At 46.1% G+C, this 19,245-nt stretch overlaps 1 protein-coding gene across 1 annotated transcript in view; it reads left to right on the forward strand.

The window, feature by feature from the left end:
- The window catches only part of LOC104464457 (neurotensin receptor type 1-like), a 13,254-nt gene extending 4,587 nt beyond the window's left edge, over nucleotides 1-8,667 (forward strand). Inside the window, exons 2-3 of the mRNA XM_010077172.1 lie at nucleotides 5,839-5,929; nucleotides 8,278-8,667. Of these exons, the coding sequence (XP_010075474.1) occupies nucleotides 5,839-5,929; nucleotides 8,278-8,527 (341 nt within the window). The 3' untranslated portion in view covers nucleotides 8,528-8,667. The remainder of the gene's footprint in view (nucleotides 1-5,838; nucleotides 5,930-8,277) is intronic.
- Nucleotides 8,668-19,245: the final 10,578 nt, after the last annotated feature.

Here is a 19,245-nt window from a genome sequence, read left to right on the forward strand (position 1 = left end):
GGATCCGGGCTCTGCTGGCCGCACCGCTGAACACGACTCTAGGGCTGGTCATGCCCAGCAAGCGGATTTTCCAGGTGCTCAACCCTGTCCGTAGGAGTGTTTAAAAAGTTAACTGATGTGTTTTTAAACATAAAGTCTGGCCAGGGCCTTAGTCACTGCAGAAGCATGCAGTAAATACAGCCTCAGGGTCCCTCCGCAGCAGAAACCGTGCAGGGAGGAGCAAAGGACACGTGGAACCCGGAGCTGGAGAGGGAAGAAAGGGCTGCAGAGGAGGCAGCTCAGGTGGTACCTGATCTTACCAAACAGAAGGAGCCTTGAACCTGGTGAGGAGAAGATGCGAGCCTTTTTCCATCCTTCCAAGGGGAAATTTTCTTTCTTCTTCTTCCTTCTCCTCCAAACACCCGGACAGCCCTGGGGGAAATGGCACAAACGAAGATGAAATGGAATCAAGCAAGTTCTTCTTTCTTTTCCCCCAAATTCATTATCTTAGAAGGAAACTGGAGAGGACACCCCAGTTTGCACTGTGTCATCATGGATGTGTTGTTTGGACCCTGTTCCTGGGATAGCTTTTAACCTTCATTTTCTGCCTTGCTGCTTCTGGCTGAAGCCAGTGCCAATGGGTGATTTAATCACCAGCATGAGCAGGTGCAGGAATTCACATCCAGATTCAAACCTGTCAGCTGAAGCTATTGAAAATCAGGACTGGAGAATTCAGTCTGAGTAAAACGCGTTGGTTTTGCATGCCAGAAGGTTTTTCTATTCACTCTTCTGTCTCGCTTCCATTAACAAATAAGTATTTAGGGGAATGTGGCTCTTTTCAAGCAAGATAGCATTTTATGCCCCTTCATCCAAAAAAAAGAGACAAGCCTCCTGCAACAGGAAAAAAAAAAGAAGGAAAATTATGCAGAAAGATAAAACACAGATCTCTGGCTGCTGGGAATGGAAATTAAAGAGTCAAATCTAATGTTTACAGTGCTCCGTACCACGTGCAAGAGCACAAGGGGATTGTATCCAGCAAATGCTGCGTGTTTTCAGCGGTGTTTGAAGGAGCTGAGGGCTCCCCAGGCCCATTGCTATGCCTGGCTTCTTCTTCTTTGCTCTCCTGAGTAGTACTGGTGCACACTGGTGGTCCCCAATCTCCGCTGATTACTATTGACTTTTATGGAATTCCTCTCTTCTGCAGCCTTCTGACCCAAATACCAGCACAAGCAGTTTTCATTTTACTAGACTCACACCCACCCTTGCAGCTCCCATAGTACCTAGTTTGGGGCCCGCTGGTATAAATATTGCGTACGACCTGTCGGGTAGAGCATCGTGTTAATATAAACAGCACCTCGAGGTTTATCTAGGCAGTGCCAGCTACGTCTACACTTGGCCCAGCTTTTACCAGCTCTCCTATCAAATGGCACGGCGACACTTGCTCCCCTTTCTGAGAGGTAATGGTATCGACTAAATAAGGATCTAAAACCCAGGAGGTTTGCATACCCACGGACTGTTTCTCCAGAAATCAGCATTAATGCAAATCCCTGACATGAGCCCCAGAACACTGTCTGATATACCATTAGTACCAGCTGGAGCGTGCATTCCTTGGGCAGCGTTGGAGACACATGGCCGCTGATGAGCTGAGATGCAGAAAAGGCTGAGAGATGTTCTTTGGGGGTCAGCACAAACCCAAACAGCTCCTGCCTTTGCTCAAAAATTACAACATGCTGTTCCCCAGCTGTATGCGTTTCAACTCCCCTTGAAATGCAGAGAAAAAGAAATAAATTGGCCAAAAATAATCTGAAAAAATCAGTTCCCGTAATCAGTCAAACCAGCCACCGAGCACTCGCTGTGGTCTTTTTACACACGATATATCGGGACATGCTCATGCTAACCCAACGTGAGTTTTTCGAGAGGTCTCCCAGCCTCAACCCCAGGATATACACGAGGTAAAATACTCAGTGCGATCTAATATCATTTAACTTCCAGCATTGCTTCCACATCCAGTTTAGTCTGAAAATCGAGACTGGCACAGTTTAAATCTTCTTTTGCACAATGAAAAAGATGTCACTCAAAATTTATGTTTCCCTCTGCAGGACTTCCTGCGCGATAAACAAACACGGGCTCGTCCTCCGCCGCTCCTCCTTCCTCCCTCCCCTTCTTCCTTGGGATGCGGGTCAAACGGGCAGATAATAGAGCCATTATAGGACGAAATAGAAAACCACAGGATGCAATAATTCAGGTTTTAATAGAAATTTCAACTGGGAGTTTGATTTGGAAGAGAAATGGAGGCGCAGCTCGGTGGAAGGATCATTCCCCAGCACACCGGGATGGGCTTGCTTGGGTCCCCTCCCAGCTCCCCAGCCCTGGGATGAGCCACGGGTTTGGCACGTTTGCTCAGGTGTGGGAAATATCAGAAATTTATGGAGCAGCTCTGCTCCTATTAAAACCGCATTGAATTAACTGGAAGTGAGGGATGGCTCTGGTTTATTTTCATCTCAAAAAAAATAAAGGCAGGAAATCTTCATCCTCACAAAGACCATCCTGGACAGTCACCCCCATCCCATGTTGGGTCAAATCCTTCCCCCGCAGTGCCCAGCTCCAGCAGGCTGACCTGCTCCATCCTACCCCACCAAAGAAACCCGTGTGTCAAGCCTTTGAAGATGGAGAACATGCCCTAGGAGCTGATAAGAAATCACTTTAGCAGCCACTTTGCCCAACATTTGCCTTACAACTCATCTGTTTTGATAAGCACCTGCTCCAGGAGGCACAAGACAGCAGCCAAAGGCAGCATCTATCTGGGAGAAAAGGACTTTTCCATTCTGTATTAGAGAAAAGTTAACACCACGTTTCATATTCATCCCTGGGGAGGGGACCCAACAGGGCAGGATTGCCACCCTAAATCTGCTTGATCCCTCATATGACAAAATTGAAACATACGGATTAAGGGTGCCAAACGCAGGTCAGGGGATCCTAATCTGCGTGGCAGAGGCTGGCGGCACGGAGCTGGTACCCAGCTGGGATTTCCAAATCAGACCCTACGTGTCTCCAATGCACTGCACTATGTGTTTAATAGAGTTTTAATTGCAGAGTGATTGCATGTGATATTACAGAATTACCCCAGATGACTTAATTGACTTTGTCTGCTGAAGTTAAGCAGATATTTCCCTCAATATGTGTTTTTGCTGCTATAGATCCCTGCCTCCATTTTATTTGGCACAGCATCGTCTGAGCAACAGAAGAACAGATCTTTTACCAGGAGAAAACCACTTTCATTTAATGTGTTGGTAAATTTAACAGGCAGATGTGTGAGGCTCTTAAACTTAGCTGTAGAAAGAACCCAGATCCTGCCGTTCTTAAAGAGCTGCATGCAGGGGTAAGCAGCTGGGAAGTGCCAGCGCATGGAGCTTTCTGCAAAAATTATGATGTGCACAAATGAACTTGTTGGGAAGCTGCTTTCACTGCCTGAAAATCCAGCTAATCCTGTACGGGCACTGGGAGAGCAGATGGACCAGAGCTGTGATGTTGGCTCGTTCCCGTTGGCTCGAGGCTGATGGACGGAGGGGGAGAGGCTACAGAGCATCACTTCTCCCGTGGCCCCTGGGAGGGATCATGGGTGGACTGCTCCATCCAGGGCAAACCAAAGTCCATCTGACAGAGGAATTAATTTTTTGGAAGTGGCCAACAGCAGGTGCTCAGAATTGTGAAAGAGCAAGGCAGGGTGGACTACTCCATCCAGGGCAAACCAAAGGTTCATCTGACAGAGGAATTAATTTTTTGGAAGTGGCCAACAGCAGGTGCTCAGAATTGTGAAAGAGCAAGGCAGGCATGCAGCGCTCCCTCCGAGCTTCCCGGTGGATGTCCCCACTTCTCCTGTGCCACATGTCACCTAGGGGCTGACCCCATCAAAGTCCCATCAAAGCCCTGCAGGGCAGGAGCAGATGCAGGTCAAATTCATTCACTTGATGGAGTCTGAAGAGCTGCGGGCCATCGAGTGATGAATTACGTCTGCTATCACAATGACCATATAGCAGCCAAAAATACTCAGATTGAAATAATGAATTCACTTGGACAAGAGAATTAAAACAGTCCCTCTGGCCTTCTTTCTGAAACATATCCCTTCGATTGCCTAAAACTTTACTGAAAAAATGGCTTTTGCCGCATTCCTGAAGGATGCTCTCATACATCACGCAGGCTGATGCTAAAAGAATACAACCATCTCCATTGTTAGTTATGTGTTTAATAAGAGAGATAGCACATAGGGTTGAAGTAAGTGTGAGTACACAGCTGGACCCCCGGAATTATTGAATTTCTGTATAAATTAGCCAGTGACTCTGCTAGTGATGGTACCTGCAAAAACAGGGCACGGACACTTCCCTCCCCTCTCTGCTACCCTCTGCGCCTCTTGGCTGAGTCACGGTGAGGAGGAGATGCAACCCCAGCCAGACCTGCTCCTCCTGGACTGCTTTTTTCCAGGGAAACACATCTTGTGCATGTCTCCTCTATGAGCTACGGCATAGTCCCTGTGGGATGACAGCACCTGGGTTTGGGACATATCCACATAAATATTTTCAGTCCCAAGGCAGAAGGAAAAGCAGCCTTTGCCCCCACGTGCCAGATCCACGTTGCACTGGTGCTGCGCAGCTCCCTAAGAGAGCTTTGCTGCTTCCCAGCCCTTCACAGGTCACGGAAAGGACAAGAGTGATGCAGCCCTTATTCTCTGTAGAGCAAATTTGGGATGAAAAATTAACATAATTATTTTATTTAGCCTGGATTTTCTTCTTGTCTTTTATTGCGTTATGTTTTAACTGAGATTTCTTTACTTCCTGCTAGGATTCTGCCAGAATCCCGTCATTTCATACAGGGGCTGAAATGAATATTGCAAAAGAAAACAAATCTTTCCCTTGATTGCCTGATATATCTATTTTTTAATCTAGATTGACAAAAACACTTTACCAACAGCACTTCTATCCTTCGGAGCTGTTGTATTTTTTTTTTATTTCCCATTGTTTTATGTCCCTCGGCAGGAATCTGGAAAGGAAAAAAAAGCATCGTCTTTCTCTGCTTATTCTTTAATTAATCATTTTCATCATGGCAAATGTCCAGACCCAAATGTCTTGCAATCGCTGTTACCAACAGTACTTCTATCCTTCAGAGTTGTATTTTTTTTTATTTCCCATTGTTTTATGTCCCTCGGCAGGAATCTGGAAAGGAAAAAAAAGCATCGTCTTTCTCTGCTTATTCTTTAATTAATCATTTTCATCATGGCAAATGTCCAGACCCAAATGTCTTGCAATCGCTGTCTCAGGTATTGCACAAACACAGAACAAAAGGATGAGCCAAGCCACCAGAAAGCAGCTCCCGAGGCCGTTTAATGATCCCCAGCACCACGGGGACTGCGGGCAGTGGCTCCACGTAACAAACTAATGGGATTAGAGTGTCCCTGGCTCCCTGTCCACCTGGATGAAAAACACACACTGACTGTCTCTGTGAGTACTTTGGGCACAATACCCAGTGCCACAAGGGCATGGAACATAAGGACAGATGCAAATACAGTTGGTGTCTGAACTAGGCATCAGCAGCCCTTCATCTGTGTCGTACCTTCCTTTCTTCATAGCGTCCCTGCCCTCATGCTTATTGCTATTTTCTATTATTTCTGTTATGCTTGTTTTTACAGACATTTGCAGGCTGGTTGTCCCTCAGGGTTATTATTTCTTTGCACAACGGCAATAAAAGAACAAAGTGGAGCTTTAGCAAAACAGTTTACAGCCACAAAGGCTCCACAGACAGGTTCCTTTTTCACCCCCGATGAAGAATGGTTGATGATAAGTAATGGGCTTTTTCCATACCTTGCAGGTGCTGTGGTGATTGCCTTCGTGGTCTGCTGGCTCCCTTATCACATACGGCGTCTCATGTTCTGCTATGTCCCCTCCAGCCACTGGACAGAGTGAGTCACAGCACGGGGACACGCTCCCCCCATGGACGGGGGGAGCTGGGGCTGCTGGAGCAGGCTGGGAGTGAAGGGGGGGATCTGGGAGGAAAGGCGTTCTCCACATGAGGGGTTAAAGCCTCAGCCTCCTAATTGTTGCTTTTGGTTTTGGATTTCTTACCGTGATTGCCACCCAAATTGAGAGCCTGAGTTTTGTCACCTGAACCCCCCCAGTGTGGGGGAGGAAGCATTAGCTTGAACCCAAATGCATCAATATGCCCTTCCTTCTTCTGCGGCTGCAACCACAGCCTTGCCCCCGTTAACGACAGCGATGGATACTCACCTCTGACAGTCCCTGATGAAACGCCATTCGGGCAGCGGGGTTTTATGCATCCAAAGCAGTTTGCTGTCTCCATGGAGGAGATATTGATCACTGGCCCCAAGACAGAGCAGCTCCTGTCAACACACAATTTAGCTCCACGATGCCACAGCTCCTCAGTGACAGCAGAGATTACACCGGTGGGGAAATGACTGTGCTGCTTACTGAGGCTGGGACAGGTTATTTGCTGGGTTTTGCAAGGAGTGGATCAAAATTAAATTCTAGTAGTTGCCAGTGATATAGAAAATGTCCAGATTCCCAGCAATAGAGGGATAATTGCTCACCTACGCTGGATGCACGTGTGCTGGTCAGAGATGTGCAAGGGCACACAAACAGCTCCACGCAGCTTTTCTGCCGTGTCAGACCAGGCTCCTCAGCCAAGCAGCCACAGAACAGATTATTCATTTTAAATATGCAATTAAGGGCTAACGCTGTCTGGGGATATACACTCAGGTAGCATGAGACGCCATGAGATGTGCTCGGTGTCCCTCTTCTCTCCAGGACTGGGTCTGTTTCCTGCAATGAACAGGAAAAGAAAAAAGAAAAAAACCCCTACAATACCAAAAAGCAGAGCAACTACAAGATATTAAATTTTCATAAAGTCCAAGCACGAAAAAAATAGTAATTTACAATGTAGCAGCCTCGTGTATGGAATTGCACATCCGTCCGTAGTAAAAACCGAAACCAATCTTCAATCATGAAAACAGAAATCTAGGCACATACTAGGACAAACTTGTTTCTTGTTTGCTTTCCTATATGAAAAACACTTAAAGCACCAATCAATTATGCAACGACTGCATTTACTTTGAGCAGGAAGGGTAGAGAAGTCTGTCTGCAGTTAGTGTGAATTTATGCATTGTGGCTGCATTCAGGTTTTTTTTCTTCTTCTTCTTTTAAAAGCCTTGAGTGATTTTAGAAAAACATTGAATTTACAGGCACATTATGGATGGTGAAATCAATATAGCAGCTAATCAAGAGCTTGCAGCAGCTTGACGTGTCCATTTATAAATGCCTGTGCCTGCCCCTGAAGAAGAGAAATTTTTGCTATATTAATTCTTCCCAAATTCATCCAGAAAATCTGCTTGCAAGAGCTGGATGGGCCATGCAGTACTTGGCAGTGCTGAAGGGGTGTGGAGGGATTGGTGATGGATTCCAGCACACATCTATTTTTCTTTTGTTAGACAGTGCTCAGACTAACAAAAAGGTCTGCAATTTCCACTGAGATAAATGATCCTGGGGAACATCTTCCTGAAAATGAGACCCATGTTGTTTATAAACCCTTCACCAGCTCAGAGCTGTTGCTCTCAGTTGTCCCAGGGAAAGGCATTTCCAAAAGAAAAAAAAAAAAAACAAAACCAAAAAACCAAAAAACAAACCTCCAAGCATTTGCAACCAATTCCGGTTGAAAACATTCTATTGTGATGGTCAGGATATGTTTCAAAAGCATGCTATCATCAGCTTGCCCCCAGAATAGAGAATGCGATCCCAGATTAGAGCCAAATCCCAACCCAGGGACCCCCTGGATGAGCTGGAGCAGCTCTCGCTGCCGGGGGGAGAAGAGAGCTGCGTCTGTTACTGGATCTTGGCTCTTCTGCAGGCTCTGTAGACCAGAACTGCAGCCAGAAAAGTCAAGCTAATGTATATGCATGACACAGAAACAAATTTCCATCTGGCTTCTCCATTTCATGCATGTCTATTTTCGAAGAGAAAATGAATGCTCGAGGTAAATATCACATTCAAGACCCAGTGCACACATACATTTCTAACTGCTAGTGACTGGGGCAAGACCTTTGTAGAGGCATTCAACCTACGTTTGGCCAGTCCCAGTTGCAAACATAGATGTTTTCCTGGTGGCTCCTGCACTGACTCCCACTGGTAACCTCACGTCCCCAGCTGACAAAGGTTAGCTGGAAAAACAGCTCGCGTTTTCCTCTATTTGAGTTCTCCACACTCTACTCAGATTTTTATCTTTCCTCTATTCTTCCAGTTTCCTTTTCAACTTCTACCACTACTTCTACATGCTGACAAACGTCCTCTTCTACGTCAGTTCGGCAGTCAACCCCATCCTCTACAACCTGGTGTCTGCAAACTTCCGAGAGATCTTCCTCTCTACACTCACACTCCTGTGCCTGCCGTGGAGGAAGAAGAAGAAGCGACTGGCCTTCACCAGGAAATCCAACAGCATCTCCAGCAACCACACGTTTTCCAGCCAGGTCACAAGGGAAACCACATACTGAAGCCAAAGGAGGAAGGAAAATGCATTTCATCATGGAGTCCAAACTTGAGAGAAGCCTCAAGAACTTTCATCCATGGTCTCCAAATTCACGTAACACAAATGTGTTTAGCAAAAAGTCATTTTTGTTGGAAAAATAGGCTTCGTTCTGCCAGTAACTTTGAGGTTATTTTAAAGCATTGGCCTTGCCTCTTGTGAGTAATGTCTACGCGTTCTGTAACTTCAGTCTGGCATAAATCCAGGTGCGGTGTTAACTGGGAAGCCAAAATATGTTAAACTTAGGCAAAAATCATGCTGCATTTCATCCTTTTCTCGATGCAGAGATGCCATGTTCACATCCGATGGCTTGAGATCGCATCTCTTGGTGGCACCGAGCAGAGAGTCTAATGAGGAGAAAGCAGTTTGAAACAGAAAGGGATGTTTCTAGAGAATGGACACGCTCATCTATGGGCTGTTCAATGAACGAGGAGTGAAAACTCAGGGAGCCAGGTGGTTGTTTTAGAAATGTATCTAAATTATGAGTAATATGACCTAGGTGCTCAAGAGAGCCGCTCTGGCTCCTTGAAATTAAATAACAACAGATGATGCCTTACCTACATTAGGGTGGCTGTGGCCTGGGGGAACGGGGGTCATCTTTCACTTCAGGGCATATACAGTGCCTGGCACGGTGAGACCCCATCTCACTGGTATGGGTACTGCAACACCAATAAATAGCAAAGTCACTGGCAAAGTCAAGAATGCAGAAACCGTGCCCAGCTGGAGTGCTGAAAACAAATAGAAATGGAAAATTTTACTTTTGCCATGCAGCCAAACCCTATTTTTTATGAGGGAGAACAGTTAGCTGGCCTGCCTTAAGAGGTGAGAAAACTCCAGGCTCACGAGGGCTTCAGGCTGCTGAGATAAGAGCAACCTGCCCCAGTTCTGGGGGACCTTCAGATTTTTCCTATTCTTATTCCAGTTTTACTTGTTTCCTCACCATTTTCACATACTGACATCTCATAGATTATAGCATTTGTAGACAGAGGGGCCTCTTGTTCTATCTTTTCTTTTATTTCTTTTTGCTACCAGACCTGTCTGCACACACAAATCTTCAGATAGTGAAAATAAAAAAAAAATAAATAAATAAAAAAAAGAAGGTACAAATTGGGGAATTTTAGCTCTAAAACAAATTTATTTTAACAAGCCAGAGGAACAGAAACAAGACCTGAAAATTCTCTTTGAAATTTCTCCGCTGGCCAGTATAGGTAGCATGAGGTTTTCTCCCATGTGGTTCCACCTCGACCAGCCCACTATGTGGTGCAACAAATTGCTCCAGTGGTGCAACAAATTGCTCCAGAGCCTTTAGCACCAGAAATCACAGGCCTCTGGGACAAGCTAAAGGGTTTTCCCCACTGTCACATCACCAGATGGTGACCTGCACGAACCTGGAACCAACCGATCATCCTGTGCAACCTCTGCTGTGATTTTGCTGGTGGTGACCTTGTGTCCCCTTTCACACCACACTTTTTTAGGAGAGCAGAGCTTGCCTCTTTATGATGACTAACAAGAAGAGTCACTTGGGTCAGTTCAGCTTTCTGGGCTTTGCCCATCTCATGTCACTCTTCAGCTACTGAGCACCCTTGGTACATGACAGAAGTCTCAATGCTGGAGATGTGGATCTGGCCCCAGTGAACCATCACACAACGATGGAGACCAGTTACTGATCTACTGGGTACCAGTGACTTCTGCTGCACATGTGGTATCACAGAATTATAGAACATCTCAAGCTGGAATGGACCCATAAGGATCATCAAGTCCAACTCCTTGGACTCATGGTTTAGATCCTATTGGGCTCAGGACATAGCAAAAACACCCGTGGGGCATTTGCTGTGAGTTGTGACTGGTAGCTATCTACTTCTGAGGCATTTATAGCCTGGCAGTGGTACAGAGCTAGCTACCATGGTAGAGCTGGCTACCATCAGCCATGACCTCCAACCACACGAGAAATTATTTTAATGCCTGGTACAGAACCACTCCAAAAGAAAGGGCTCAAAATAGAAATCCGTGGGCCTTTAGATTCTTCTGATTCAGCCAAACTACAGGCTCTGTCCTGTCATGCCTTCTTTTAATTTCTTGCCCTGGTTGTAGCAAACAGAGGGCAGAGATTTTATCTGACAAAGCACTTTGGTTGCTCATGCACAGTTGATTTCTCTTTGGCAAGAAAAACAGATAACGACACACACAAAAATAAGCAAAAAGGAGACTGGTCTCTCTTTGGAAGGAAATCCGTGAGGAACCAGCAAATGTTGTCCGTGTGTGTGTCAGGACTGGCTTGGGCAGGTGGGAAGAAGCAGCTCGAGAAGACCTGTGCGTACTGCCTTGTGGGAACGTCCAGGTACGATGAGCAGAGGAAGAGGAGTCTTAATGTCACACACTTAACATTGGCCTTCTGGGCAAGACACTGTTCAAATGTTTCTGGAAAGGACCCAAATTTTTAACGTCACCTCTAAATAGAGTCAACAGCTGGGAGGTGGTTTCTGAAACCTCCCGTGCAAGCTGTAGCTGTGTGTTGCTTTGCTTTTCACTAGGATTTAACATCCTGCGTGTCTCAGTTGCTTTCGAAATGTTAAACATTATTAGTATACGTGTTCAACACCAACCTGCTGAAATGTGCTTGATTATCTTAGAAAACACTGTATGAAAATTGTTGTTTCACAGAAGAAGCTCAGCTTACATTTCCATTACTGAGATGCACTGGCAGCTTACAGAATATTTGATCACAGCTCAGAGAAAGTGATATGTTTATTTTGGGTTTGACATGAAATTGGGAACAAGCTGGAGTAAAAACAAACCTACCACAAACTCTTTCCTCAATGTTTGTTGGGCTACTGGAGCCCTGAAGAGCTGACTCTTTGGGGGGATTTCTCCAAGCAGTTTGCTGGCTTCTCCAGCTCTGTTCCTTTAACCCGGGCGCAGACCTGAGTCTATGGCCTTAATCCGAGACAGCAGCTCAAAGCTACCTCTTCCACTGGCCAGATCTGACTATCTGAGCTGGGAAGTGGAAGTTACAGCTGATCTCATCCTCTCCCCCCTCCTCACCTACATTTGCTCTATTTGACCTAGAGTTTTTGTTCCCTTGAACGTCAAGAAGTGAGGATTGCTCCCTACAAGACCCCATGGTTTTGTAGAGGAAAGCATGATGCCATAGAGAAGAAAAAGGTACAAACTGCCCAGAATATACCAGAAGAAAGGGTTCTTCCCGTGTCTTTTAATAATGGTTGAACTACTAACCCAACAAGGGTTAGCTCTAAACCTAATCGAGTGTAAGTGGCTTCTGCCTCTAGACAAAATGCATGCTCCCACCCTTCGTATTCCTGCCTTGTCTGAGCTCTCCGCCGGGCAGAGGGACGAGCGTCGGTGCGGCATGCCGCTAATCTATGCAAATTTCCTATCAGTGTTCGAAACCGTTTGCTTTGCCTGAAAAACAAAACCTGTTGAACCCACAGATGTGAAGTGCTGCCAGATGGATTCGGAGAAATTCCCATCTGAAGAGAGTCTATCAGGTGACCTCTTCAAATATTATCTGGAGGTTTCGTTCCTCTTCACAGTGTTCTCGTCAGGGCCATCCATTTGGCAGCGTGTGAAATCAGATTTCCAAAGTCATTACACCATTCAGAAATTTCCCCCCAGGCAGGACTTTTCTCACCAAAGGCCCAGCACGCATCCACGTCTGAACGCTCTGCTGAGCTCGGCTTTTTTTCGCAAAGTGCACGAGACCTCACTTCAGCGACTGCACCCGCAAAGGAGAAAACGAAACGGAAAGGTCGGTGAGGAGGGGTAGCAGGACACGCGTTGTAAACGTGACATAGCAGGACCTCTGCATTTATAGCATTTAGTGAAATAAAAACCAAGGTGTGCTGCTGCTGCAGAGCACTTGTGTGGCAGGTTTGGACCCATCATCAGTGGGGCTGCGGTCGCTGCCTGCCCCCGGGGAGGGACAGATGTCCCCACGGCGAGAGCGCTGGAGCTTTCCCGTGCAACGCCTTGAGCGTTCCCCGCTGGGCTCCTGGCTGTGGTGGTTGGTAGCTGCTTACACAAAGCCGTGTCTGCTAGAGCTCTGTCTGCTCCTTAGCATTACAGCTCAACAAGTTTTTTTGTTCTCAGTCTGGATTCGTTTCATGCAAAACCAGAAACTGCTAATCCAAACTGTCACGATGCTGTGTCCTGGCTTTGTGATCGAGAGTCCTCCCCCAGCCGTGCCACCTGATCGTCCTGCACATACTGTATTTATGGTGAACAATTTTTTAAAGTGCACCTTTTATTATTTTCTTCTGAAATACAAAATGTTGATGTGCTTTATTTTCTGTGGCCTGTTGCGCAATGGGAAAAAAAAATAAAAGTGTGTCAGCGTCTCCTTTGCAGTATTTTCTGTGACAAAGGGAAGGAAGAGGGTGTGAAATCCTTTTGTGGAGCCATGGGAAACACTCTTTCAGTGTAACATGCTATTATTGATGCTGTATTTACTGATCGAACGGTAATGAAATGGTTGCTTCCTGATATAGCCTTTGTACTGTATGGTATTTTATTTTATTTTGTCATTTATTGATCCTAAGAAATAAATATCCAAATTTAAGCCTTGGGCTGGTCATGCTTGGAACAGCAGCTGTGCCTTTATCATACAGCTTGCTTCCCAGCACAGGCTGTGGTCTAAACTGGTGAAATCCCACCAACCTTGAACTGACCTTCACACTGTCCCTGCAGAAGGGTCCCCGCGTGCCCCTTCCCGCAGCCTGAAGCAGTGCCTGCGGCACGACACGGCATCCCAACACCAGCTGCTGCCTGTGTCTGCAAGTCGGCACACAAATGGGGGAAAAGTCTGGCTGGGTTTGAAGGAAATTCCCATCGGTGAAGTTTGCCCTGAGAAATCCCTCCTGAGACCTGGCAAAACCCAATGGAGAGCAGCCGTCCATCCATCTCCCTTGGGTTGAACCCCTGGGCTCTGAGCGTGTGGCACGCACAAAAGGCTGAGGTATGGGGCTGGAGATCTTCTGGGCTTCAGGAAAGACCCGTGAGCACAGAGAGCAGCTGCTGTGCTGAGATCCGGGCGGCAGGACAGGATCCTGGCTCTTTTCTGAACCCTGTCTTGCTTGTCTTGCCCGCTTGCTTTCCCTTGTTGGAGGGCGAATGTTAAAGACATTGTATCTTGGCCGTGTATCTCGGGCATGATTTCTGCAGTAGCTCTGCCCAGAAAACTGAGCAGACCAGGGATTATTGCAGTAGGAGATGTAGGTACACTGCAGAGGAGACAGCCCTCACCCCAGAGAATTTGCTGCTAAAAAACAAAGCAGGGTTACTGTGCCTTAACAGCGAGAATTCCCCTCCTACCTTCCCCTCCTCTGCATGGCCACTCCCTGGCATCCATTTCTATAACACAGATGTAATTTTGTGGGAACAGGATACTTGGGTATCGCCCACTAAAGTGTCCCTGTACTTAATGAGCAAAAATCAGTCACCTCCATTCTCCCTCAGCTCCTGGTTAATGTTCTCTTGCGAAATAGCTCAGCTGAGCACCAGGAAAATCTTCATTATTTTTGACCATACAACCCCATTGTTTTGATGTCTGGTAGAGGGAAAGGTTGCTTAGAAAGCAGTAACAAAATGAAATTTAAATATTTGGAATCATTCATGCCTGTAAAATTAATCTTCTAAAACCTAGCTGATGTGCACCGCCCCTCCGAAAGCATTTTGGTGCTGCTTCCAGACGAGAGGAGCAGGAGCATCTATTGTCCCTACACCATCAATTATTAAAGAATCAAGTAATTTCTTTTATGGATCCTTTTCTTTGGCATTCACCACTGCTCTGTTAAAAGGTGTATTTTCAGTCCACTGCCTGAGGAGCTGCAGTCCATGCCTTCAGCAGTGAAAATCCACAGCACACGGCAATGTCCCTGTTTTCTGGCTGCAGGAGATCTTTGTGCAGGGCACAACGCTCCCAGCGGAGCCTCCATTGCTTACGCAGAAATCCCGACCACGTTCAAGCTGGAGTGAAAAATATTGCCCTCTGCTCATGACTTCTCCAGCTCAAGGCTGACTTCTTGAAAAAGCAAAACTCCCGGGAGCCAGAGCTCCTCGCTCCACCCATGGAGCCTTCCCACCCATGCAGTCGGGCTTCACATCATGCCCCACCACCGTAAGGGAAAACAAAAGGCTGTGGAGAGCCAATGGATTTCTTTTTTCTTTTAAAAAGGCACAAGGACTGTGGCTCAAGCAATGAGGAATGCTTTCAATTTGGCCCGAATTTCTCATTTCAGTTATAAAAACAATTTCCATAGTTCACAAGAGGAAAATTTCAGGCGCGTTTTGAAACTAATGTTACATTTTAGGAGATGGCTTCATGAAACTTAATAAACATCCACCCAGAAGTTAATGTATTTAAAATGTCTTTAAATCCTCCTCTGCCTTATTGAATTTGTTTGAACTGTAGATCAGGTTGGAGTATATTCATGAGGGTATTTAAGCATCAGGCAGCACATCCTGGTTATTATTACAGGTCTCTTGTGGGCTGGGAAGTGCAAAGCAGAGCGTGAGGTGACTTTGGGCACCCAAGTGCAAAACCCCCCCAGAAGCACATGAGCATAGACACGGCTCCAAGTACTGCAGGGTGGCCAAACCAAAGTGCTGAGGTACGAGTAGGAGGAGTAGGAGGAGTCAAAAAAGCTTAAATGTAACTTAAACATCTCAGAGATGGTCACACCATCATCACAGGTGTGAATACAACAGCCCCACACTCGCTATAAAATTTTGGTCTTTCCAGTGGGGACCTGTTCCTTTTGCTTGAAGTACTGGTGGGCTGGGCTGGTTTGTATCACCAGTGACATGACATTTAATTATACTTGGCTGTTTCACCATGAAATCCTGAAGAAATGGGAAGCAATATCCTTCACCCTTTTAATGCACAACTGTAAAATCATCTCGTAAAACAGGAGCAGTCCGCTCTGCATTCACGCTGCTGCTGCTCCGCTGTGCACGGCTGAGGTGTCTCAGCTTTGTTGTAAACTGAAGTTACACAAAAGAATGACCATGAACACATAGCCTGGAAGATCTGCTTCAAGATCTGCAAAGGTCCAGGTAGAATAAAGAACTCCTCTCTTGTGAATAACATCAGTATCCTGGAGGGACCATTTCATCCTCCCTCATCTGGATGAAACACAGCACGAAGATGAAAGGACAGACACACCGTATTTTGCCATTGCATTAGCTCCAGTCGCATTAGGGGCTGCACCAGTTAGCCTGGGATAGCTTTGTTCCTTTCTTCTGCTTCTCTTTCCTCCTGCCTTTGGAAGCTGCTCAGTAGGAAGGGGACATCCAACACTTCTGCAACGCAGCTTCCAGCCCCAGGCACCACCGAACCACATCACAGTTAATGAGGATGTCTGATTGCTCTGTACCTCATCACTACCCCTTCACTATGCAATCCCCAATGAAAACACTCACATACCATTTTTTTCTGAACAAATGTCTCGGGCCTGAGCAGCTATCAACACAGGGCTGTGGTTCACCTCCCTGTCAAAGACAAACATGGGAGGGAAGAGTCCCAGGGCCAGAGCTCTTAACAACTGGCGTCTGGGTTGCACAATGAGATGCTCGCTCCTCTGAAATCCCATTTGTCGTGGAGTAGCCCCTCTGGGCTCAGCCAGAGAGCAAACACTCGGCCACTGCTGCCACCCTGTACCTGCATGCTGCACACAGTCACTTGTGCGCTCTCCAGCACCCCAACATCTCATGAATACAATCGAGAGGTAACAGCGGTTGTTATGGAGATTTAATAGCGTTAGCGCACTGCTAACAACTCGTCACACTCCATACCTTCGTCACTGTGAGTGTGCTCTTGTTTTATGATTGGATCTCAGGCACAGGGAACCGAAGGGATTCACTTAAGGACTGTAATGAAACCTTCCTGTAGAGCAGAGATTCAAACCCCGGTGTTTCCAGCACAGTCGACTCTGATTCATCTTTCCCTTCATTCAGCATGAGCAGGCAGTCCATGAGCTATTTCAAGCCTCCATTCCAAGACCATGCCAGCATTCAACCATTTAAAAGCAACTTCTCGCTGGTCGTCAGCAACAGCAGCAACCTTGGCACAGCACTTGACAACTTTCAAAGTGTTCTTGACGTTGCTGTTATCCTTGGTGTTTGCTTCCATATAGAGAACATACAGATCGCTGAAGATGAAGCATTCATTGTGTTCTGCATTTAAAAAATACCCAAACAGGAACAAACTCCACTAAATGGGAATGACCTTAGTGGTGCCATGGAGAACTATAACGAAGTCTGTAACCTGACATTTTCATTGTTCTAGTTCTTCTGGCCACTTGAAAAGCAGCCACCACCGCCAAGAGCATTTTTAGCACAGCTCCCACGCAGAGTATGCATTCTTACAAAGTTCCACGTTGCTGCAATAAGTCATCGTTTGTCTTCCTTTAGACTGGCAATTGGGATAAGATTAATTTCTCTTTACCATCATCACAAGGATGAAATTAGTTTATTCGTGACCATCCCAGAAAAACACCTTATGTAGCCCATAGTGTTTTCTGACCCAGAACTTGAGAATTACCGCTCTCCTTCCTCTGCCCTTGATCTGGATTAGGACAAGCAAAAGGTATGGGGATTTTAATGACACCCCAGCAAGGCAGCCAGACCAGTGAATTTTCTTGCCCAGAAAAGCAAGCATCCTTCCCGGGGACACTGATTAAGCAAGACATATAAACACAAGCCTATAGGCTGTTGCAATGAAAGAAAACACAAATTTGTGGAGCATTTGTGAGCCCAGCTGAAGGTCCACATACACAACCGGTATAAATCAGTTTGCATCTGCACAGAAACCCAGTTTGCTTTAAGTGACCCAGTCTAGCTTTGTTTGTTTCTATTTTCTGAGTTGTTTTTTTTTTAAATATAATTTAGCAGGGGAAAAATGAAGCAGTTCATTAGGATAGCAGCTCCACAGCCAATCTTAAATGCCAGAGGCACTGATCACATTAAAACAGAAATCACAGTTCATAGCTTGTGTCTGGAAGGAACAAAGACTCCGGTCCTGATTTTGATTGAATGCAGGATGATATCTCCAGCTTATTGTATATATTACAACGGCAAGGAGGGAGAGCGTTTATCACAGCATGCCCCAGTGCGTTTTAATATGCTGTTTATCATATGGAGCTCGCTGGCATTCACAAAACACCCTTGAAGATTTCACATTGTATCTTAATAAGTTTTCATAGACTTTGGGAGACAAATACACATTCCCACGCTGCCAGTCTCACTCCATTCATACACCATTAAAACCAGCTCCTCGTCGAAGAGTGATATCCTTGGCTTGGTGCAGGTGACTGGTGGAAATCCCTCTGCCCTTGCCCCAGGGTACTGTGATCTCTGTGAGATCCGCTGCGCTGGTATAATCTGATTCCTGGGCAAGAAGAGCTGTCTTCCACTGGGAAAACCTTTAGTCAGTGACCTTGAGGAAGAACAGAAGAAATGTTTCCCTGTGCGGGGGGTGAGGCAGTGGCCCAGGTTGCCCAGAGAAGCTGTGGATGCCCCATCCCTGGAGGGGTTCAAGGCCAGGCTGGATGAGGCTTTGGGCAACCTGGGCTGGTGGGAGGTGTCCCTGCCCATGGCAGGGGGCTGGAACTCAGTAATCTTTAAGGTCCTTCCCAACCCAAACCATTCTGTGATTCTATGAGCACGTGTAAGTGTGAGTGGCAGCTTTATACCCATGGTGAAGAGGAAAGCCAAAGCTACCCACAGACCAACACTAAAACAGAAATTGTGGAGAGCTCCTCTGCTCCACTCATCAGTCTGGAAGGCAAATGCAAAATTAATGAACCTCTGTATGGGGAGATAGAGGCAGAAAAGGTTTCTTCAGGGAAAAGATCTGGCTTTGTTTGCTCCCTCCCATTCATGCTAACCCAAAAGCTTCTAACTTCTCAGTGCTCAGCTCTGGGGATGACTGTGCCATATCAGCTTAAGATGCGGGATAAAAGGTACAAAGGACTCCAAATGTCTTCAGAAAGCGTGGGTGAAATAAGTGCACAATGCTAATTCTATCTGCTTTCTGTGTTTCTATATAGATCATGTCATCAAAAGGATTTGCAGACATTTTCCGGAGAGAAGACAGTTGTGTTAGCAACATCAGCATGTAACAAAAAACACTGGAAAATGGAAGAGGAAAGAAAGAAAACATTCTGCTCCTCTCTGATTTTTGTATCAGTGAAAAGCTTTTCTCCTCAACCAAAATATCACTTCCACTTGTTTACAACAATTCATCCCCCTGTGCTATTCATTTTCCTTGCAGATTGCCTCCTGGGCTCAGGGTCTGCCTATTTTTTACATCCAACTCTCCAGGAGGCACCATAGGGTTTGAAGATTGGTTGTCTTCAGCAACATGAAAAGGCTGTTTTATGTAAGAAGGGGCTGTGAGTCACAGCAAGGCTTTGATGAGCCCTTAGAGGTTGGCACCAGAGTCCTGGAGAATTAGGAGCTGTAGGACTGAAACGAAAAACTGAATCAGATGATAGGATGGGAACGATGTTTTGGTGGGGTGACAATTGATAAAGCTGAGGATATTGCGTATTTGTTTGAAATAGAGCCTACTTCTTGTGAGGCACAAAATAGAATTTCTCCGGAAGCTGTTTAATTGTTCACAGACAAATGCAGAATAGGACCATGACCAAAATGAAGTAGAAGGGAAAG

Source organism: Pterocles gutturalis, unplaced genomic scaffold (assembly GCF_000699245.1).
Source record: "Pterocles gutturalis isolate BGI_N339 unplaced genomic scaffold, ASM69924v1 scaffold24658, whole genome shotgun sequence".
NCBI lineage: Eukaryota > Metazoa > Chordata > Aves > Pterocliformes > Pteroclidae > Pterocles > Pterocles gutturalis.